We start from the raw sequence: 22695 nt of genomic DNA, 5'->3' as shown, positions 1-22695 counted from the left end.
TTACAGGTGCCTGGGCAATGACGGACCATATATCGCGGTGGACATCGCCGGTACCCCCCTTTACCTGTTGCCTGTTACTTTGGCAGGCTGCGCTTAGATGTTTGAACCACAACATGGCGTTCACACGATTTCCTGCCTGGAATTTGTACGAGTTTCCTGTGGGATCAGAAAGAACAGTGTTAATGGCTACATACAATACTTTGGCGCTCGTCTCCGGCAGTCCCCAAGAGAACGTACGGAGAGGTAGCGTGCATGATTGACCGGCTGCTCCATTCATACTGGCCCATGGGAACAGCAACATTCAGATTTCTCTAGTATGAGCAGCAAACCGCTTCCCATATGCGAGATTCCTGAATTTTACATGAGCCGATACACGGGGCAATGATGAGGAGTGAAGGCGCATCCACGCTCCATCATTCCACCTGTTAGCTGCATTCACATGCAACAGCATCAGGATGAACGATTGTTACTACGATCATTCATGTCCCACACAGTTTCATCGTTTATCGGCAGCACATTTATTTATTTTTGCCACATAAACGGTTAAATGACCTAATGCCAACAAATACCCACAAATTTAAAAAGGACAATTATAGAGAAGGACTGATCGATCCCAGTATTTGGCCTGATCATCTATCCAGACTTTGGTCTATACACTTTTGCTCATCTGGCAGCTATTCCCCCCCGGGAGCCCCCTGTAGACTTGCAGGTGTCCTGATTGGGAAGGGGAGAGAGCCCCTGTCAGACTCCTCTGATGGCAGGAAGCAAAACGATCAATCACACTGAAATTCAACTGCTCGTAATTTCGGTTTCCTGCCACTGAGGAAAAGTCTTGACAACCTTTTACACATTAGATACTTGGATGGTCCTGCTGAAATTGTCAGGTGTGGCTGACATGATTACAATGAGTATGGCCAGCATGAGGAGATAGGGGGCGGATATTGGTTAACAGAGGCCACACTTCCATTTTTTAGTTTTTAAGTTGGGATTCGGATTTCATTATTGTAACATAATTATTGGGTCCATAAAACAATCAGCCCCTCTTGAGCACAGATTGCATATGATCGCTGGACTTACCCTTCTCAGAGTCCGTCAGTAGAAAGATATCTGGGTGCTCGGGGTCATCCGCCATCATGACCATCCAGCCCACTACAGATACGTTTTTCGTGGATGTGGACTTGAACTGAAAGAACACAAAAGGATATGTGTATTGATTAGTATACGTGACCCAGTTTCTCGGTTACCCCAAATTACTAACTGAACTAATAGAGGGGTTGTTCGGGATGAGAAAAACATAAGCTCTTTCTTCCAAAAGGAAGTGTGTGGTATTACAGCTGAGCTGCAATCACTTTAAAGGGGTTTTCCGGGATTTTAATATTGATGACCTCTCTTTAGGATAGGTCATCAATATCAGATCAGTGGGGGTCCGACACCTGGCCGATCAGCTGGTTAAAGGGAACTTGTCACCAGTTTGATGGTGTTCTAACTAAGGGCAACATAATTAAGTGACTGATTCTCTTAGCAAAATGCTGGGTCACTTTCTTTAATTGACCCAGTCAATCTGCCAACATCTTGTAATGAAAAGCTCAAGCTGATAATGATGAGTCATGAATATTTATGAGCTCCTGACTCTCCCCGCCCCCCTGCTGCTGAGTGACAGTTTGTTTCCATAGGAATCAGCAGCAGGTGGGCAGGGGAGTGGCTCTAGCTCTGAATTAAAAAAACACTGGACTCACTGACATCACGCTGGACTCAAATCAGCTCATTAGCATGCGGCATGTGGCATCTTCGTGTGTATATTATGAGGTAACCATCTGTCACACCAGTAAGTGAATACATCTAAGGTACTTTTTAGCAGTTAATGAATGTATATAATTAGTTAGATTATAATCAAATATCCACATGACAGGTTCCCCTTAAAGAAAAGGCCACGCTCCGTGCAAAGGAAGCCTTCCCTTGTTTGTTTACCTGCTCGCCGTAGACAGCGCAGGCGTAATTACAACTCCTCCGTCCCATTCACCTCTATGGGACGACTCTGTAGTGTACGCTTGCATAAGAACGAGCTATCCCACTGAAGTGAATGGGACGGCTTGTAATTAGACCTGCTCACTGCTGTGCTGTCGACGGCGAGCAGGTAAACAAACCAGGGAAGGCTGCGCTCGCACGGAGCATGGCCTTCTCTTTAAACAGCTGATCGGCCAGCGTGCCAGGTGTCGGACCCCCACTAATCTGATATTTATGACCTATCCTGAGGATAGGTCATCAATATTAAAAGCCCAGAAAACCCCTTTAAGGAGCCAAACTGCAATACCTGACACAACCCAATAGACAGGTGCTTTTAAATGTACAAGACAAGTTTCATATGGTACCAAAGACTGGCATAATGGCAATGCTGGTTATACCCACCATACAGGACAATGGCTAACATGATGGGACTGCAGCAAAACATGGGAGCTGGTAGCAGTAACCACCTTTACAGCAATGCTATTATTTCACACAACCTACACTGAGGTATGTCCACCTGTGAACACCACCTTACTACTGGATTTCTGCTCCTATAACGCAGTGGGGACATACCAGAGTTCTGTGCTGACCAATGAATGCTGGGAGATCGGACCCTGAACTCAATAAGACAAACCCTTTCCGTATGCTCTAACCGAACACAAGGAGGTAAAAGATTAGACCTCCACCTGGGACCCTCTCTATTAGCCAGAGTGGAGAGCTGCTAATAATGAGAGCCTCTCACTCTGGCGCTAACAGAGAAAAAACACCCTCTAAAACCTTTAATATGACATGATAAAAATGACAAATTATAGTTAAAGTGTGGCCAGATACAAAAACAGATACTGAGGCATTTCCTGGGCACATATGCATAGGTGGTACCACACGATGGAAAGGGGTGACCCCAAGCGACCCTAAAAATGCCCTATAGAATTTGAAGTTACTGGCGTTTCCCCATTGAAGATAATCATTGGTTCCTCAGGGGACAAAATACAGCAGATAAGGTGTAGATAGTGGCAACCAAGATGAATAAGGCGCAACAGCAGGTACAGCGCTGGCCCCATTTATACCTGAATTGTTTGAAATTGATGTTCCCGCTAATGGGGGTGTATTATAGCGGGCGGGGCCTGTAGCTACGCCAAACTTGGCTTGCGTTCCACCTTACTATCCGACGGTGCGTTCCACCGACCGGATATGCGTTTCACCTGCTGGAAGTAGTGTCAATCCTGGCAACAGCACTTTGTTAAAAGCGCTGTAAGAGATAGCCCATATACCCTCTCGCGACATATCTTGAGTAGTGACTGTGGTGCATCACCTGGGCATCACTTTATAATAACACTTATTTTCGCTGCACACCAGTACATTATATATAACTGTGGAACGCATTTGCGTGCCAGACACCCGGAAGTTAGACGTAGCTACTGGCTCCACCTGCTATAATACGCCCACATGAGCAGGAACATCAATTTCAAACAATTCAGGTATAAATGGGGCCAACGCTGGACCTGCTGTTGCCCCTTATTCATGTATTTTGTCCCCTGAGGAACCGATGACCATCTTCAACGGGGAAACGCATCGGGACCAGCAACTTCAAATTCTATAGGGCATTTCCAGGGTCACTTAGGGTTTAGCCACCGATAAGCGGGGTCGCCCCTTTTGAGGCAGATGCTCCGCTTTTAGGCAGTGATGTCCCTGGGTGTCCATCTTAGGCTAATTCATCTTCCGACACCAACATCTATTGCTGTGACAAACCAGTTGGCGTATTATCTGAAAAAAAACAACAGGAACCGTGAGTAAGACCCTCGTGGTCCACACTACCATCGTTTGGTACCACCTATGCATATGTGCCCAGGAAATGCCTCAGTATCTGTTTTCATATCTGGCCACACTAATTGTGGGCACACTTTAGATTATATGTTTGTTATATTTTGTGGGGGTATCTAATATAATTTGTGATTTTTATCATGTCATATTAAGGGTTATGTTTTAGAGGGTTTTCTGTAAGCTTAATTGATTATTCCTCTCCCAAATCCGCTTTCTGTGAGCATCTCACCCTGGCTGACCTCAGCCCGGACACCTTATTGAGAGCCCTTTACATGGGCCGAGAATCCTGCAGATAATCGCTAACGAGCATTCACTAAAACGCTAGTTTGCGATTATCTGGCGGTGCAAATGTACCACAGATTACCCAATGAACGAGCAAGGCACTCGTTCATTGGGCAATAGATTATTTGTGCGGTCAGAAAAATAATTGTTTTTCGGCACTAGATTGTGCTGTGTAAGCAGCATTTGCTGCCGACAAACAACTAATCAGTATGGGAACAAGCGATGGCGTTAGCCATCACTCCTCCCTATACTGTAGAGGATATCGCTGCATGTAAAAGTCTCCTCCACCAGCGACCAGCTGATTGTCGGAAAGGAAGCTTTCCATTCCAACAATCTGCTGCTGTAGCGTCTTTTATCATTGACTACTAATTGGCTTTTACACAGTTAGGCCTAGTTCACACTTCAGTGTTTGGTCAGTGATTTCCATCAGCGATTTCCATCAGTGATTTGTGAGCCAAAACCAGAAGTGGAGCCTCCACAGACATGAGGTAGACGGGAAAGATCTGCTCCTGTTCTGTGTTTAGAGTTGCACCTGGTTTTGGCTCACAAATCACTGATGGAAATCACTGACTAAACACTGAAGTGTGAACGAGGCCTTAGATTTCCAGATGAAGGTGTATTCCAGTTGTTTGAGGTTATCCCCTATCCTGAATAACTATTAGATCAGTGGGGGTCCTACTGCTGGGCCCCCCTCCACCGGTCATGAGAAAGGGGACCCCGTGCCACATACAGCCCCCCAAAATGAATGGAGCGGCCAGTCAGGCAAACGCGCTGCCACCCCATTCATTTCTATGGGATTTCTGGAGATAGCACAGCATGAAAGATGCAATCACCCGACAAGCACTCGTTTGTCAGGTCATCAGTGGACCCCTTTTTACCACATCATACACCCCTAAGACTTTATTGTAGCTCTCACACCCTCCCTCAAGGGGTTTTAATAGTTGGACCTGCATGAAAAAAAACTAATCCCTGGGCTGATTTGGTTGTATAAAGCGATGGCGAGTGAACCTTCATTGTCCTGTAATTGACCAGAGTATGTGTGTCTTCAGGCACCGGTCAGTGGAAGCAGCTTAGTCGTATTTTAGTCTAAACCATTGTTTCTCAATGTTCTTAAGCCACGTACGTAGCCTCTACAAATATAAGCCCCCTAAGGCTACATGCACGTGGGAGCAGGTTTATGAGCTTCTGCACCAAATCCACACAAAAACCAAGTGTTACTTGCGTTTTGTTGTTGCAGATCTGATACAGATCTCACCCCTGCATTGAAAAGGGTGAAGTCTGCACAAAAGAACACCACAAAGAATTGATATACTGCAGATTTCACGAAAAAGAAAAAAAGTGTACATGGCGTTCGTCTCATGCACTTTTTGGGTGCTGTATTCCGCAAAGTACGCAGGTAGCCTTACAGTATGCTGCCTACTAAAACCACCTGCATGAGGACAAAGTGCCCTCAAACATAGTAGACATCGTGTGTACCCCTTGGGTTTTATGTACCCCAGGTTAGGGAACCTAGGATCAAACTACAAAAGTAGTCTACCTACTCCCCTCGGCAGCTCCATACTGCACCTAGCATAAGTCCGGCACAAGCTCAAAGAGAAGTCCGCGGCCCCGGCTGAGAATGCTAATTTATCGAAGGACAAAGGAAAGGGTTGGAACTACACTGAGTCTACCCATTTAAAAACTATCAGTTGTGTTGCCTATTTCTTGTTAATGGATCAATTTATACTCAGTTCGCTATCTGGACTGTAATTCAATAAGGGGCTGGAAGCTGCGTGCTGGCTCTAGACCCCCCCCCCCCCCTATTATTATGCTGAATACACTTATTGCTGAATACACTCAATATTAATAGGCTACACCCCTGCTCTAAAAAACACCCTCAATGACTGTCCCCCGACATGTTTCGCCAGTTATCCTGGCGTCTTCAGGGGATCGGATCTACGCATTGGTGACTGACCACAGTATGTCAGTATACACTGGGGAATTCCACAGTGGCTTTCACCCACTGATATGTGTAGGGTGAAATCTGTGGCAAACCCGCAATCCATACCCTAACATTTGAAGAGGACCAGTCACGTCTCCTGACATGTCTGTCTTAGGCTACTTACACACTTGCATTTTGGGAGGATCCGTCATGGATCTACAAAAACGGACCCATTACAATAATACAACCGCATGCATCCGTCAAGAACGGGTCCATTTGTATTATCTGTAACATGGCCAAGACGGATCAGTCATGAACTCCACTGAAAGTCAATGGCGGACGGATCAGTTTTCTATTGTGCCAGAGAAAACGGACCCGTCCACATTGACTTACATTGTGTGCCAGGACGGATCCGTTTGGCTCAGTTTCGTCAGACGGACAGCAAAACGCTGCAAGCAGTGTTTTGGTGTCCGCCTCCAGAGCGGAATGGAGACGGAACGGAGACTGAACTGATGCATTCTGAGCGGATCCTTTTCCATTCAGAATGCATTAGGGCAAAACTGATCCGGTTTGGACCGCGTGTGAGAGCCCTAGACGGATCTCACAAACTGAAAGCCAAAACGCCAGTGTGAAAGTAGCCTTAGTAAAACTATTGTATTTCATATGTTACAATTCTGGATTTAATCTTCTGACTCTATGCTGAGCCATTCTTCTTCTATTCTTGTTGGAAGTTTATGGATAATTGTACAGAGTTATGACTTGGTGGTGTCTCCCAGGCGTTGTCCAATCAGTGCCGCCAGTGGCAGACTGGGCAGGGTCATCCCTCCAACTGGTACCACCCATCTGTACCTTTATCCATAAACTTCTAGCAGGAATAAGAGAAGAACGGCACAACATAAATTCATAAGAAGCAATTCTTCAGAACTGGTATTACATGGGGAATGCATGTAGCTACTAAAACAGAGCGGTCAGGAGAGGGGACAGGTCCTCTATAAGGGCAGTTGCTGACACTCACAGACAGTCGGTGGTCATCCTCCAGTAACTAATAAAGAACTGACATGTCTGACCCTTGCTTTATAAGTGAAGAAACGCACTCAGTGAAAACATAATGAAGTGTCCCATACAGTACATTACTGTATTTCCACATGTAGGGACTGTGTCCTCCTAGTTCCCTGCAGAATGGATGAGTGGGCCAGACACTCATCACTCGCTATCTACTCGAGGACCAGTGGGGCTATATTGACACTAGCAAAAAACACATCAGGTTTTATATTAGTAGCCGTCCTCCTCCTCCTGATCAGTACGATGGACTTTCCATGTATTTTTTTCTCTATACTGCTGCATTCAGCGCGTTCTCTGCAGCTGTAAGGTTTATATCATGTAACAGGGTAATTGACATCCCTCGTAAAGCCACGGGAGGGGTTTACAAGCCATATATATAATCCTACAAGACATACCACACGTCATGCTCCTAGCAGCGCATGTATATTCCAGAGCGGCAGTAATTCTGATCTCTGCAGGCACTTAATAAAAGATACCGATTGGTTTCCTAGGACTGATAGTCAATGGCAAAAAGGAAAAATCGGAGGACGATATACGAGGGTTACTGAAACGGTAGATTGCGATAACGCCAAGAACATGTATGTGAATGTGTATTAATGTATGGCTGTGTGTCTAACACAAAATATAACAATCTAGAACAGCAATGCCCAACCTGCGGCCCTCCAGCTGTTCCAAAACTACAACTCCCAGCATGCCTGGACAGCCTACAGCAAGGCAAGGTGGGAATTGTTGTTTTACAACAGCTGGAGAGCCGCAGGTTGAGCATCCCTGAATTTTAGGGAATGATCAGCAAAGTAACCTGGTGACCCCCTTTTTATACATTGTGCCACTGATCCACGCATTGCCGGACCCCTCTGCTTTCCCTAAATATGGGTGCAGCACTTTTCTGACTACCTGAGACACCCTGTGCATTGGGTAAGTCTGCGAAGAGCTGTGGCCATGTTACAGGAAAGCAGCCCAGGAATCAGCGGTACAAAGAACACAAATGGTGGAAACCAGGTAACGTTACAAAGCATTAACTAGATAATGTCAGATAGATAGATAGAGATATATATATATAAAAAATCTATCTATCTATCTATATATATATATATATCTATCTATATATATATATATATATCTATATATCTATATATCTATATATCTATATATCTATATCTATATATATATATATATATATATATATACACATACACACACACACACACACATACACATTTATGCATGTGTTTGAATCTATATGTATTTTGACATTCTTCTCCAGGACTGACACCATTGAGAAGAAACCTCTAGACCAGGGATGGCAAACCTGAGGCTCTCCAGCTGTTGCAAAACTACAACTCCCAGCATGCCCACAGCTATTAGTCTACAGCATGGCATGGTGGGAGTTGTAGTTTTGCAACAGCTGGAGAGCCTCAGGTTGGCCATCCCTGCTCTAGACTCTATATAGCAAAAGCCTCTAACATGTGGCTCTCCAGTTGTTGCAAAAACTACTAAACCCATTATTGTTGAGGCACCTTAAAGAGGACCAGTCGCTTCTCCTGATAGGTCTGCTTTAGTAACTACTTGCATTGGACATGTAATAATTCTGAAGTATCTATTCCTATAACTATGTACAATTTGATTATTATTTCTGCTAAAAGTTACGAAAGAATTGCTAGCAGCTGGCAAGGAAGGGACAGATGGGCGTCACCAGTTGGGGGGGGGGGGGGGGTCTCTGCACAGGCTGACACTGGCCGCACTGATCGGATAGCGTCAGACTGTGCAGGGGCACACGTCCAACTGGTGACACCAAGCTGGACCTTCATTGCAAACTGCTAGCGATTTATTCATAACTTCTAGCAGGAATAATAAAGGAACGGCACAACATTGAATTATAAGAATAGAGGCTCCAGAGTCGTTATTACAAGGGGAATACATGAAGCTATTAAATCAGGCATGTCAGGAGTGGCGATAGGTCCTCTGGTAGCTGCAAATACAGTGAGGGAGTTTAAGCATGCATGGGATAGGCATAAGGCCATCCTTCATATAAGATAGGGCCAGGGGCTATTCATAGTATTCAGTATATTGGGCAGACTAGGATCGGCCAAATGGTTCTTATCTGCCGACACATTCTAGGTTTCTATGTTACCACTACTAGCCCCCTCCAACTATATCCGCTGATCTATAGCTCATCTAATAGAAGCCGAATTCTAGGGTTCTTGTATAAAAATACACCGGTGTGGTCTACAGCAAGCACACTGCAAAGGACATTTAAACCTGGCCTGAAGAGTCTAAATGCTCCCCATGAACGGCCTGAGTGTTTCTTTATTGCATCATTTTCTATATAAAGTCAGCTGAAGAGACATATACCTAGATCATATAATGAACACGCACCCTTATGTTAATAGCCACACATCTAGAACAAAAGCACATAGCTGCCGGCTTACCCCGCCACTGGGTGAGTAACCCAATTAGGATGATGGGTGTAGTATTATAGTCACAGCAGATGGTGCCACAATAATACGGATACAGGTAAAATCATCTTGAAGCCTTATTACTGACGTAAAGGCAACAGAAACAGGTAAAAAAAATATAAACTGCAGGACTACAAGTACTACCCCCCGGAACGAGCCTGCAATGCCCGGCCAGCAATCACACACACAATAGGATGTGCCGAAATGCTCTACACTGATTGTCTTTCATGCACTTTAATCATCATTTCTCTAAACACAGCCATTCACTCCGCACTTTGTTCTCCAACACAGAACATTTCCACATGATCAGACTTTTATTAACAACAGACGTGAAGAAATATGTATTGTCCGTGACAAAGGGATAACCGTCATCGCTGACGTGAGTGCTGATCACGGCTCAACCAGGAAAGCACTCTGCAGGGTAAATGAGCAGGAATGGGAAAAAAGGGTCGTTTTCTACACCATATGATCTGCAACCTGCCCGGTTATTGAGCATGAGCAGGAACCTGCATAGATCAATAGCAGAGGTAAAGGAAATCCCACAGACGGTGAGAACAGGCAGTGCTTTCATTTTCCATCTGTCCATGCATTTTCCTGTCGTCATCACTGGCTTATACTAGTCATGTCTTCTCTTTTAGCTCGTTTTGGTGGACAGTTATAGCGTTTAAAAGGGGTTGGCCCATCTCATACATTGGGGGCATGTCGCCCCCAATGTCTGACGGGGCGGGTCCCATCTCTAGAACGAGCTCGCAAATTGAAGGAAAGTGGGCACCCTCCATTCATTCCTATGGGATGCTGAAAATAGCCAAGCAGTGCTCCCCGCTATTTTCAGAAGTCCCTTCTTTTCTATTGGCCTGACGGAAATGGCTGAGCCAGCGCTGGGGTATTTTTGGCAGTCCCATAGAAATGAATAGAGGGTGGCAGCTCTCATTTTCTTTGCAGGCTCCGTTCTAGAGATAGGTGTGGGTCCCACAGGTGGAGCCTGCACCTATCAGACATTGGGGCATATCCTAGCAATATGCCCCCAACGTATAAGATGGGACAACCCTTTTAATAATGGTTTCCCGTGGTGAGACTCACATTAAAGGGCATCTGTCCGCAGATTTGTACCTATGACACTGGCTGACCTGTTACATGTGCACTTTGCAGCTGAAGGCCCTCTGTGTTGGTCCCATGTTCATATGTGTCCGCATTGCTGAGAAAAATGATGTTAATATATGCAATGAGCTCCTAGGAGCAACGGGGGCGTTACCATTACACCTACAGGCTCTGCTCTCTCTGCTACTGCTGCGCCATCTGCACCAGGTGTGATGACATATTCACTGTCTGGCCCTGCCAATCACAGTGCAGAGGGCACAGCAGTTGCAGAGAGAGCAGAGCCTCTAGGTGTAATGGTAACGCCCCCGTTGCTCCTAGTGTCTCATTTGCATATAATAAAACAATTTTTCTCAGCAATGCGGGCACATATGAACATGGGACCAACACAGAGGCCTTCAGCTGCAAAGTGCACATGTAACAGGTCAGCCAGGGTCATAGGGACCAATCTGCTGACAGATGCCCTTTAATGTGAGTCTCACCACGGGAAACCATTATTAAAAGGGTTGTCCCATCTTATACATTGGGGGCATATTGCTAGGATATGCTCCCAATGTCTGATAGGTGTGAGTCCCACAGATGGAGCCTGCACCTATCTCTAGAACGGAGCCTGCAAATCTGCTCTTTTATCTCAGGTTTTATCTCTGCTTCTGTGGAAACCAGGACATTTTTTTCAACAGATTCTTTTCCAAATACAGATCACAATTTTGTAGGACTAAGGATCGTGATAAACCTGCTTTTGGGCTAAGATCACACATTTCACCTACTGAATACTCACATGTTTCCTCTCTGTGGCTTTTAGGGATTTTGCTGCATAGTAGATGAGCTGCGCGCCGCACAATACTGCCCAGTACTTGGTCCAGGACGCAACCTGCACAGAGACACATTTCAGGTTATAACGCCTAGCGCCGGATTTCTATGATGAAGTCTCCTCATCTACGCAGCTGATAAAGGTTAGCCCATGTGACCATGCATTTGCTTGAAGATTGAGATCATCTCAGTATAAAACAGGCTTTCCAGGACCCCAAAAATATATTGCTACACAAATTATGTACCAGAAGACCTCACATGTTCGACAAGGCCTGTAATCGGCTGCAGCGTTCACATGGAGTTGTTGGCGACGTCATCACCAACGAGGGAAACCAAGACGACCAGGTTGGGCTGGAACAGCAGGAGATCGGGCAGGTCAATAAGCCTCGTCATTTTAAAACATTCCCAGGATTTGGCAAAATTTTTAAGGGGTCCTGGAAAACCCCCTTTTACACCTGTACATTTCATGAGGCAAAGTAAGGTATGGAAAATTAAAATAATTAAAGGGGTTCTCTGGGATTTTCTGAATGAAAGCCTAGCCTCAGGATAGGTCATCAATATGAGATTGGGGGGTCATCAATATGAAAACCCCTTTAAATAAACATCAGATGTAGACACATATTCGAGAAAAACATGGTTCAGATAACCCAAGACCAAAAAGAACACGCCAAGAAATAGGACTTTACCGTGTTACACTTCATGCAGTGGCTGAGGAGCACGACTTTTACCTCTGGAGTCATGCACCACCCCTGCACTAGGCATAACATGGGATCCGTTTTTCCTGGAGTGTCCCTTTAACATTTTTTTTTTTTCTCTTGACATCACATTGTTAGAACCGTAATGTAATTGTGGATTCTGTATCGCATGCACCGAGATTCCCCTTCACCCGCTACCCTGTTTTCATAGGTTAAAAATACATCTGTTTCTATTGGAAATTTATTTTTATTTTTTGTGTGTTTTTATTTTATATAAAGAGGAGATTTGCGGTACATTCTTTTGTGCATTTATGGCATGTGTGGCGTGCATGCTGCATATAGGTGCTATCTAGTGCCTCACTGCCCATTCAGTTTAGGTTGTTCATGGCTGTGACTCTTTAGGTGTTTTACGTATCCTGCAGGAAATAAAAGGAGCAAAGTATAACAGCCATATAGACATGTCCGCATGGCACGAATCTGCCTCTACACATTTTAGCCATAGATTTTTATTTATTTTTTTAATCCGCATCAGAAACCTAAAGCTGCAATTCCGATTTCTGCAGCGGATCTACACACAGATAAACCCCACTGTAACACAATGGAACTAATCCACGGCAATCATGAACATGTGTGGGTTCATTCTTCTGCGGCATGCATGTGGATTGGGGTTTTGTGATTTTCAGGTTTTGCAATCTTTAAGAATCCTATTTACATAACTTCTAGAATTAAGAGCACCTTTAGGGGCCCAAAAAATTTATTTTTCCGTTTGCTTCTAAGTTTACATATTCCCCCAGGGGACATTTATCTTCTGTGTACAGTAATTTAAGTTTTCTTGAAACCGAATGCATGGTCATGCTATGTTGCCGTCTAACCCTAGGTGGCGCCCTGCTGCAGAATGCTGTAGTATTACTGAAAAAGGTACTAAATGATACTAAAAAGATATGAGACTGTTGCCGTTGATGGAATATGCAAACGTTTATTCATTTGATTCATGGAGGTTACCGTTGGCTTTTTTCCTTCTTTTAATAATGTCTTCCTCCGTAACACCCCCTGTATGGTCGCTGCTCCAGGATACAAATGGACGGCCAGTTCCGCGGATTCTGCAGAGCTGCAAAGAGAGACACCAAATTATCACTGAACGCACTCTCTCTTGGGATTAGACTGCGATTGTGGAAAACAGCAGAAGTCGGTGGAAAGGAAGCTTACTAGGTCAGGCATCTGCGCGAGACAGACATCAAACGAATAGCGCATCTGATGTGTGTCACAGGCACAACACACGGGAACACAAATCAATTCACAGCGAGATCAGACGCCAGGCGTCACATGACATCCGCATAATTAACACTTCACCCTAAAATTATAGCCAACCCTCACATGTACCCGTATAATATTGATCGGATCAATGTCCAAAAGGATTAATATGAAAATTTTTAAATAAATAAAAAAAATAGCCAGAACGCAGGCGACTGATGTCATGTGACCCCAGCATCCATTCTCTTTGTGGAATGGTAGGTTGGAAAAGTAAATTAGGAACAAAACTTGAGCATGAAAGGGCATTTCCACTAATGATAAAATCACCTGCACATTCAAGTTTTAGAATCCTCCTCTTCTGTCAAATTGTTGAATAATTTAAGTGTATCTCCAATTATAAAAACTTTTCATAAATGAATAGTGCACAAGAGTATAAGAAACTTTGTAATATAGCCTATTATAGAAAAAGGCTTCTATCTGCTTTTGTCAGGCTGCTTTGCAGTTTTCTTTTAACACTGACATCTATGGCTCTGCTACACTTGGCAGTTTTGACTCTACTATATCTAGTAAGATACAGGCTGTATTACATTACCCGGTATACGGACAGTGCTAGGGCCGATGCACACTAAATGAGAGGAACAATTGTTAACGCGGTCATTCCTTCCCTATTCAGATCTATTGATTATTTGCAGCACATCCCAAATTACACAGGAACATGTGCGGCCGGTAATCAGGTGTCTTTCATCCTGATCACCATCAGCCGCTAAACAAACGTTTGATCGTCTTTCTGTCAGATCGGCTGCTCGATTATTGACACGTTATAGTGAACGGGCGTCCCTATAAACACTTACTCCTGATAACTGTCCCGTAATAGGACCTAAGGGCTCTACCACTGTTCATAGTGGGGTAAGAAATCACTTACGTAGCTGGCAGCAGCCTCCTCAATCTCCCTCCTTTCTCCATAGACTTTTTTGTGTGAGGCTCAATATGGAGACAGGAGCTACTACAGATAAGAGTCTGAGTCAAGGGAAGGAGAAAGAAACCAACCTGAGAAGCAGAGTAAGATACATAATTCTTTAATAAGATATATTACAAAGTTTTTTATAATCACCTGTACTATTCATTTGTGAAAGCTCGTTTAACTGGAGGTACACTTTGAACCTGTTCTTCTTTGATTTCCAACAGTGATATGGCTGAAATCACTACTACGTGACAAGCTATGCGAGGTGTGGTGGTCAATAAAGCCGTTGGCAGACATTTTTTTGGTTCTCGCTGTTGTCAAACAAGGTGGATCAAACCCATCATATAAGAAATAGCTTAAAAGAATCCTGTAAGGGTAAATTCACCACTTACATATGGCATCAATAATATATATATATACACACGATTATAATTTTTTTGCTGACACAAAAATTGCGGTATTGCTGCATCTCAGCAACGGTGCAGCTCTCTGATGCCCATTACTGCCACATGTGAACATCAGAAGAGGACGAGCCAACGAGTCACCAAGAGTAGATGGATTTTATGGGTGGAAATGCACTTCGTGTTAATAAAAATCACATTTTAGTTGGGGTTACCAATGAATGCACATTGCACGGCTAGTCGCATTCCTGTTAATAGATATTGTGCAATGGATAAAACTTGCCTGGAACTGCGCAGCTGAACGCAGCTCCTAGTTAGGGATGAAATCCTGAGCTTGCGCACAGAGAGCAGAGCATGAGGTCTCCTACAAAGGAAGGAGCACCGACATCTCAAACATCTCTCTTGTAATCTCACACAGCTCCTCTATGGCTTTGTCACTGTATACTTTGCTTACCATACAACATACTTACATATTTGTCAGCCATTTAAAAAGATCACCTTTGCCTACATACACTTTAAGCTTAGATTTTTGCAACTACCTGCCTTTTTATGGAAGGCTGGGAGGTAGACAACCTACCTTTGTTGGAAACTGGTCAACAAGCTTGTCAACAGACACAAACCTAACTAGCCTATCTAAGCAGCAATAACTGTGGCGCTTCGTTTTCTTCTATAGGAGATTACTATTCTGTGCATGGTGTAAAGACCCCATTTTCTTGAATCCATTGCTGAAAACCAGGGTTATCTCATCTAAGACATTGGTGGCATAGCGCTCGCTTGCCAATTTTCAGAACTCCCATAGAAATGAATGAGAGCATTGGGCGCTCCCATCACTTTCGGAGGCCCGTTCTGGAGATAGATGTGGCTCTCAGAGTTGGTTACTTACATCAATGGGGTTATGAATTTATCCCCCCTTTGGGGATTTATTCAATTTTGCCACTTTGCACTTTAACCCTTCTGGCATGAGTTTTCTATATTTTCACCTATGTGTATTTATGTATAGATACTTGATATGCCATTTTGTGACATGTATGCATTGGTCTGCATTTTTCAAGGGGAATAATGTCCTATGTTTCATAGTGTGACTCATGTTATAGAAATATATATATATAACATTTTTATTTTTTTAAAGCTTTGGACATATGCACTTTTTTTTTGTAGTGTTCATGTTATACATGTGCCGTCATGGCTTTCGGACCCACACCGAAGACTTATATTAGCTCATCTATTGTGGTTTCTGGATCACTGTCTTTGTCGTATAATCAAAGGTAGCGTTAAGTCTGCTGTCGACAGCTCTGCACTTTAAATTAATAAAGCAAACTACAAAGTAAATCCCATACACAGACTTCAAAAGATGTCACAGGAAACAAAGCCAAAAGGCCCAGTACAAAAGCAAAGGCACAGCTATTGCAAAAATATAATTGATTGTATATTATTATTGATTGCTGGCGATATAACCATTGCTCACTGAAGTGTCCTCAGATCTGGCATCCAGGAATTTCTCTCCCAATGCCCAATGTCCTCCTATCATCTCTATGTGCTGGGGTGTGTAGGTTCTTGTCACACTGGCCAGAATGGCAAATTGTAGAACATATGGCACCGGTAGCTTTAAAAATAAAATGACAGCACATTTTCTGTACGGATTTTTAGGCTGTTGCCTAAAGTTTGCCAAGTCCATGAGCGAGTTCCAGAATGCGAAAAGCGAACATACCTAACCCATCAATCCCACGGCCGACACTGCAACCATGACATGGTGGCTGCAGTGATCACAGGCCTGTATACCGCAGAGACCAGTGATTGCCTACAGAAGTTATGTGCGGTCTGAGGGCATATCGCCGCTGAAGTCAGAAAAACAAAGCCTGGCGAGGAGTACGGGGCTGGGGTGCAGGAATACAGGAGGTTTGGGACAGTGCGTGTAAAGATGGATTTAGACAAACCAATAATTGTCTAGATTATTGGGAAAGAGTTCCTGCAAACGACAATCTGCCCGTCTAATTTGCCGCCGATCACCCGATGAACAAGCAAAATCGGGTGATCCTGTCGTTCATGCAAGCACACCGATTTTCGTTTCTGGGCAGCAGATGGTGCCGTCTAAACAGCGATCTGCTGCCCAGAAACAATGCAGCTGTATGAGGGCGAGCGATCGCAGTAGCGATCCTTTATCCTCATACTGTGAAGGAGATCGCTGCATGTAAATATGGCGGTCTCCTTCACTGAACGAGCAGCCGACTGTCGGGAAGAAACGCTTCCAAAACTAGCATTCTAGGAATGAACATCTGTATTTATCAGAATTCGTATCGGTATCCAAAAAATACGGCATTGAGAAATGAGCTAAATTATTTTATATGACAGAAAGATATTTGTCTGGGGAAAAAAAACAAGCAAAATGCAGATTCAAAGAGGTGATTCAGCAGATTCAGCAAACACCAAAAAGAAAAGCTCTTAAAGCAGAAGAGGAGCACCCAGCAACCGAGAGACCGTGCCACATCCCATCACCAGTGACCCGTGTATACCTGCTGGCCTTCAATGGGCCCCGGTAGCCATTCCATGCCCCTCGTGTCATTGGACCCAGAGAATGGTACAACCTGTTCCTGTTGGATTCCATTACAAATTGTCATTGTTACTCACAATCTAATATCACAGAGAGAAAACACAGAACAGGCGGCGCACAGGCCGATCTGCTCAGTTTAGCATTTACAAGAAAGCCATTGGCATAAAAAGTTACAGGAACTGAAAGTAAATAATGTGCCAATTTGTGCCCGCTCTAGTGGGAGAGACATTTAACGTAACCTTTCTGCAGTTGCTCCTCAGCAGTGGTAAGCACTGTCCATTTAGTATGAGAATGTATTTAAAGGGGTATTCCGTTTATATAAAGTTATCCCCTATCTTGTGAATAGGGGATAACTATTAGATCACATGAGAGTGGGAACCCTGTATCCCGTGGAGCCCCCCCGAAATGAACACAGCAGCAGCCGCTCCAATAATTTCCATGGGAACGCTCATAGAAATGAATGGAGTGGCTGCGCACATGCTCAACCAGCCACATATTTAAGTTTGGGGGGGCTTCAAGGGGTACAGGAATTCCATTCTCATCATAAGAGGGGTTCCCAGCTGTAGGAGACTGACTGTAGGGGGTGGGCAATATAAATGATGTAAGATATTATAGTCATAAATTCGGTCAACGATATAGATTTTAGTTATATCACCATATATCGATAGATGACCACGAAGCGGTTGTGAATTGAAGAAGCTTCTCACTCACTGCTCCGTGGCCTCCCGACTCTGCGCCACAGGACCTTGCATTTACACACAGTCAGCGCGCTGGCAGACACTGTGTGTGACGTCAGGTCCCTCCCAGTGCATGCTGGGAAGAAGACGCGGTCCGTCTTCTGCAGATGGCTATGACATAGGGCTGATGGCGCTGGCTGGAGGACATGATGATGGTGGCAATGGCCTGGGGCTGATGGCGCCGGCTGGGGGACATGATGATGGTGGCAATGGCCTGGGGCTGATGGCGCCGGCTCGGGGACATGATGATGGTGGCAATGGCCTGGGGCTGATAGCGCTGACTGGGGGACATGGATGATGGCAAATGGCAATAGTATAGGGCTGATGGAGCTGACTGGGAGATATGGATGATGATGGCCATGTAATTTGTATACATACAGAAGCAAAGAATATATTGCGATATATTGTTCTTTCGCACATGCTTCAAATGATATTGATTTTAGGCCATATCGCCCAGCCCTACCTGACCGATCTAATAGTTATACCCCATCTACAGGATAGGGGATAACATAATCGGAATACCCCTTAAAGGCCTATGGCATTTACCTTTACAATTTGTAGTATAATGAATGCTATGATACTGGAATGGCAGGAGGTTGTCAAGTGACACCTGCAGAAATAAGCTGTTCTATCAATGCATAAGGCAATGACATGCAGTACTGCAAACAAGGGCATAACTAATGAACTACATCAACATGGGACAGATGATGGAGTCATACAAGACATTCTGCAGAAGGGAGAGCCGACATGGAAGAGCCAGGCAGCAGAAGACACCCACCATTCTCCCCTCTCCCACGGAAAGGAAGAACATTCCTCATCAGAGTGGGCCCCCTCAGCTTTGCTAACTTGCAGCCAGGTCAAATGACTACAACCCCCTTCTGCCTTGGCTGTAATACAAATCATCTCTCCATGCATCTGCTTGCTCATGAGCTTGTGATGGGCTTGTGTCTATACACATCAGCCAATCTGAAAAGACAGAGCTGGAGAGATCAGCAGCCAGGACTGATGATAAGCCTGGGGGATAGGTCTCAGACTACCTCATACCCCCTTGTAGGCACTGTAGCTAAAGTGTAGTCAAAGATCACAGCTCTACCGTAACGCAGGCATCAATTTTTGAAACCCATTCATCAAATGGCATTTATCATGCACAGAAAGTTAATACAAGGCATTTCCTAATGTATTGTGATTTTCCATATTTCCTCCTTTGCTGGCTAGATTCATTTTTCCATCACATTATACACTGCTGACATCCTGGGGTTATGACCACCCTGCAATCCAGCAGTGGTGGACGTGCTTGCACACCATAGGAAAAAGCACTGTCCTATCCATACTCCCACGGTCCCGGCCACCAAAGAGGGTGGTGCCTATTCCTATAGTTTGCACGCATGACCACTGTTGCTGAATTGCACGGTGGTCATAACCCCTGGAAACGAGCAGTGTAATATATGATAGAAAAATTAATCCAGCCAGCAAAGGAGACAATATGGACAATCACAATACATTAGTAAGTGCCTTGTATTAACTTTCTCTACACGATAAATGCTATCTACAGAAGTGAGACGACCTCTAAGTATGAATGCCATCTTTAATCATGTATCAGAATGTGCTTTCTATGACTCAAAACAAAAGGGCACTGTTTTGGTGTCCGCGGAATAGGGTCCAATGGTCCCTTTGGTGTATGCATAGGGAGCACCCAAACGTACGCCAAAAACTGCAGTGTGAACATAGCCAAAGATGACTTCCAATAAAATACATTACTTAAGAGGAAATGTGTCACCAAAAATGTTATCTGCCAGTTAATACCAGATATTAGCACATCTCCTTTTTATCTAATCTGTTTTAATTTTCTGATTGCAGATTTTTTAATTCTATGTCCTGAACATGATTATCGGGGCGGCCATCTTGCCTGAGCTGTTCTTAACAGCATTAAAAAAAATTGCTTTACGGCAGCCCCATGGGCCATAGACACGATGGTCAGGAGGGGACATGCTCTGTGACCTGTGCAGGGGTCATTGTACAGGGAAGGAATAGATAAGCTTTGACAATCACCTATTGTGAATGGTGGATCCAGTCTTATCTATACACAGAGGTGGTATCATTACAGGCAGGATTAGAATGACAGAAAAGCAGGTAACTGCAGTAATGCGATCTGTACAGACCAAGAAGTGGTGCCTATCATTAGGCTTAATAGTCAGTGCAAAAACTGCAGGATTTTATGGTTTTTGTTTAAATATAGATATTGTTAAACATAAAAACGTGATTTAAACAATAGGTCATTTTCTGATGACACATTCCCTTTAGCACCTGCAGATTTTTACTGTGTTACAGCAATTGTGTGGATGTCGTCTTACCTTTCAAACGCCGGCCAGGACATGTCTTCGCTGAGCTCTGAACCATCACTGCTCCCTTAAAGGAAAAAAAAAAGATCAAAAAGTCAACACAGAAGTCGGAGGAGCTGGAACACATTAAGAGGTAGGATAAATTATCTGAGTGCACGTCCTGATTGTGAAAAACGTTCCAAGATCCCTACATAAAACTACTCAAAGATCTGCTGTTAACCCTTAAAGGGCACCTACTGTCTTGTTTCTCTGCTTCAGGCTCATATACGAGACCACTGTTAAAAAGGAACAAATACAGGGAGCAGTACTGCAGCGCCAAGCCTACTGTTCATGAGCCCAGCCTTCTATTTCGTCCTTTTTATTTATTATTACATGAACATATTATAAAATTGCTTTAATTCTATCAAACTTTCTGGATTACTGGTTGCTAGACTGAAGGAAATTCACTGTATAGACACAATTATACAGAGACACACACGGGGCTATGAATAAGGATCTGAAAAGCTTAAAAGGGTTTTCCAGAATATTTTAACTGATGACCTATCCTCGGTATCTGATCAGTGGGGGACTGACACCCGGGACCCCCTGCCGATTAGCTGTTTGAGAAAGGACCGATGTTTGGTGAACACGAAGAAGGCTGTGACACTACTGCAAGTGTCAGTGCCTTCTCAAACAGCTGATGAGTGGGGGTCCCTGGTGTCAGACCCCCACCGGACACTGATGACATCAGTTAAAAAAAATCCCAGAAAACCCCTTTAAAAGGGGGTTATCCCATGATTAATGTAAAAAAAAATAATAAAAAAAAAAAAAAAAATCAGACATCTAGTACATGACAACCTCTTTCTAAGAAAGCAAGAACAAGCCCTGTACCTCACATGGTTCCTGAGATCTCCCCATTCATTGCACCTATTGCTCTGCTAGATTTATATCAAGCTGGCTGCTCATGGGAGTGTCCTTTCTCAGGGGGCGTGTCTTTCTTCTATAGCTCTCTCCCTATCACAGCTCAGGAGGCAGGTGAGGGATGAAACTGAGCATGTGCGGACTTCTCAGTGAGCAGGACAAAAATAATAAGAAAAAAAACACCAGCAGGTGGCGCTATACAGATACATTTTATTAAATAACTCAGCACCTATACTAAATGTTTAATCACATGCAACTGAAAAATTATTCAGATCCAGGTGCTGGTTTGAAAACTGTAGAATATTTTTCATGGGACAACCCCTTTAAGCAGAGGTGCTTGGGTTCTCAGTATAGATTTTGACATTTGTACTGAATAAACTTTAGGTATCATACAGGTTCTACACTGCTGCAGCGCCACTTTTCTGCCACCCCCCCCCCCACAATACTTTGATCATCGCTGTAAAGAACCTGCTTTAATCCATTGAAAACCGTACTCGTGTTACCTACAGTCATTTTTTTCTGTAAAAAGAATGTAGAACCATGTAATTCTAAACCTCTTTATCACGCTGCTCCCTTATTTCTGGAATGGTCTGAAGACCAAACAGACTTATTCTACAGATAAGGCTGGAATTTCAGATTACCTTCATATTCTCCAGTAATTAACTAGAATAAACTGAAAATATTTGGACAGACTACTCCATGTCACAGGCCTCAGCAGTCTCTGGAAAATTCTAAATTAATTACAGGGGGCATTCCTTTTTGCCGATAGGTCCCACAGATCCACTCACTGCAAACTACATTATGGCGGCGTGCTGCTGTGCGAGATTGTTCTCTCCTGCGCTGAGGCAGCCACATTTCTCTACCCACTCACCCGTCCTCCCTTTCTACCTGCTGCTGCTAAGTTGGCTCCGCTCAGTCAATGCAGCCTGCTGTGAAAGCGGATGCAGCTGGGCAATAAATCACTACAGAGAAGAGTCTTTAGGCTGGAAGCCTGCACGTAAAGAAAGAGTAAGGCCTCATGCACATGGTCGTGTCCGCAAAACACGGATCCACAAAATACAGATACTTTCCATGTACAATCTGCATTTTTCTTACTCCCATCACTAGAAATTGCCATACTGCGGACAAGAATAGGACATGTTCTGTACGATAACATTCATTTGTCGTCAGATATTAGTTTTTTTCTGCGGACCCATAGAAATGAATGTATGTGATCTGCAAAAAATGGGGATCAGACATGGCTGCACTATAAGGTCATGTGCAGGAGCATCAAATGAAGTAAATCTATTCAGCCTTGAGAAGAGGCGTCTTAGGGTCCATTCACACGTTCGTATGTGTTTTGCGAATCCGCAAAACACAGACACTGGCAATGTGCGTTCTGCATTTTGCAGACCGCACATCGCCGGCACTTT

At 44.1% G+C, this 22695-nt stretch overlaps 1 protein-coding gene across 8 annotated transcripts in view; it reads right to left on the bottom strand.

The window, feature by feature from the left end:
* RALGPS2 (Ral GEF with PH domain and SH3 binding motif 2) overlaps window positions 1-22695 on the bottom strand; it is a 155616-nt gene that overhangs the window by 3833 nt on the left and 129088 nt on the right. For 2 of the 8 annotated variants that reach the window (XM_044300402.1, XM_044300403.1), the window contains exons 14-20: window positions 20396-20450; window positions 17270-17347; window positions 15043-15123; window positions 13149-13254; window positions 11420-11512; window positions 1078-1183; window positions 65-156 (exon numbers count right to left, since the gene is read on the bottom strand). In XM_044300402.1, the coding sequence (XP_044156337.1) occupies window positions 65-156; window positions 1078-1183; window positions 11420-11512; window positions 13149-13254; window positions 15043-15123; window positions 17270-17347; window positions 20396-20450 (611 nt within the window). The remainder of the gene's footprint in view (window positions 1-64; window positions 157-1077; window positions 1184-11419; window positions 11513-13148; window positions 13255-15042; window positions 15124-17269; window positions 17348-20395; window positions 20451-22695) is intronic. The other 6 variants (XM_044300405.1, XM_044300407.1, XM_044300404.1 and 3 more) reach the window with 3 other exon arrangements.

This window comes from Bufo gargarizans, chromosome 7 (assembly GCF_014858855.1).
Source record: "Bufo gargarizans isolate SCDJY-AF-19 chromosome 7, ASM1485885v1, whole genome shotgun sequence".
In the NCBI taxonomy this organism is placed as follows: Eukaryota; Metazoa; Chordata; class Amphibia; order Anura; family Bufonidae; genus Bufo; species Bufo gargarizans.
The sequence above is the reverse complement of the archived record's forward strand: the minus strand, read 5'-3'. Positions and strand labels throughout refer to the sequence as shown.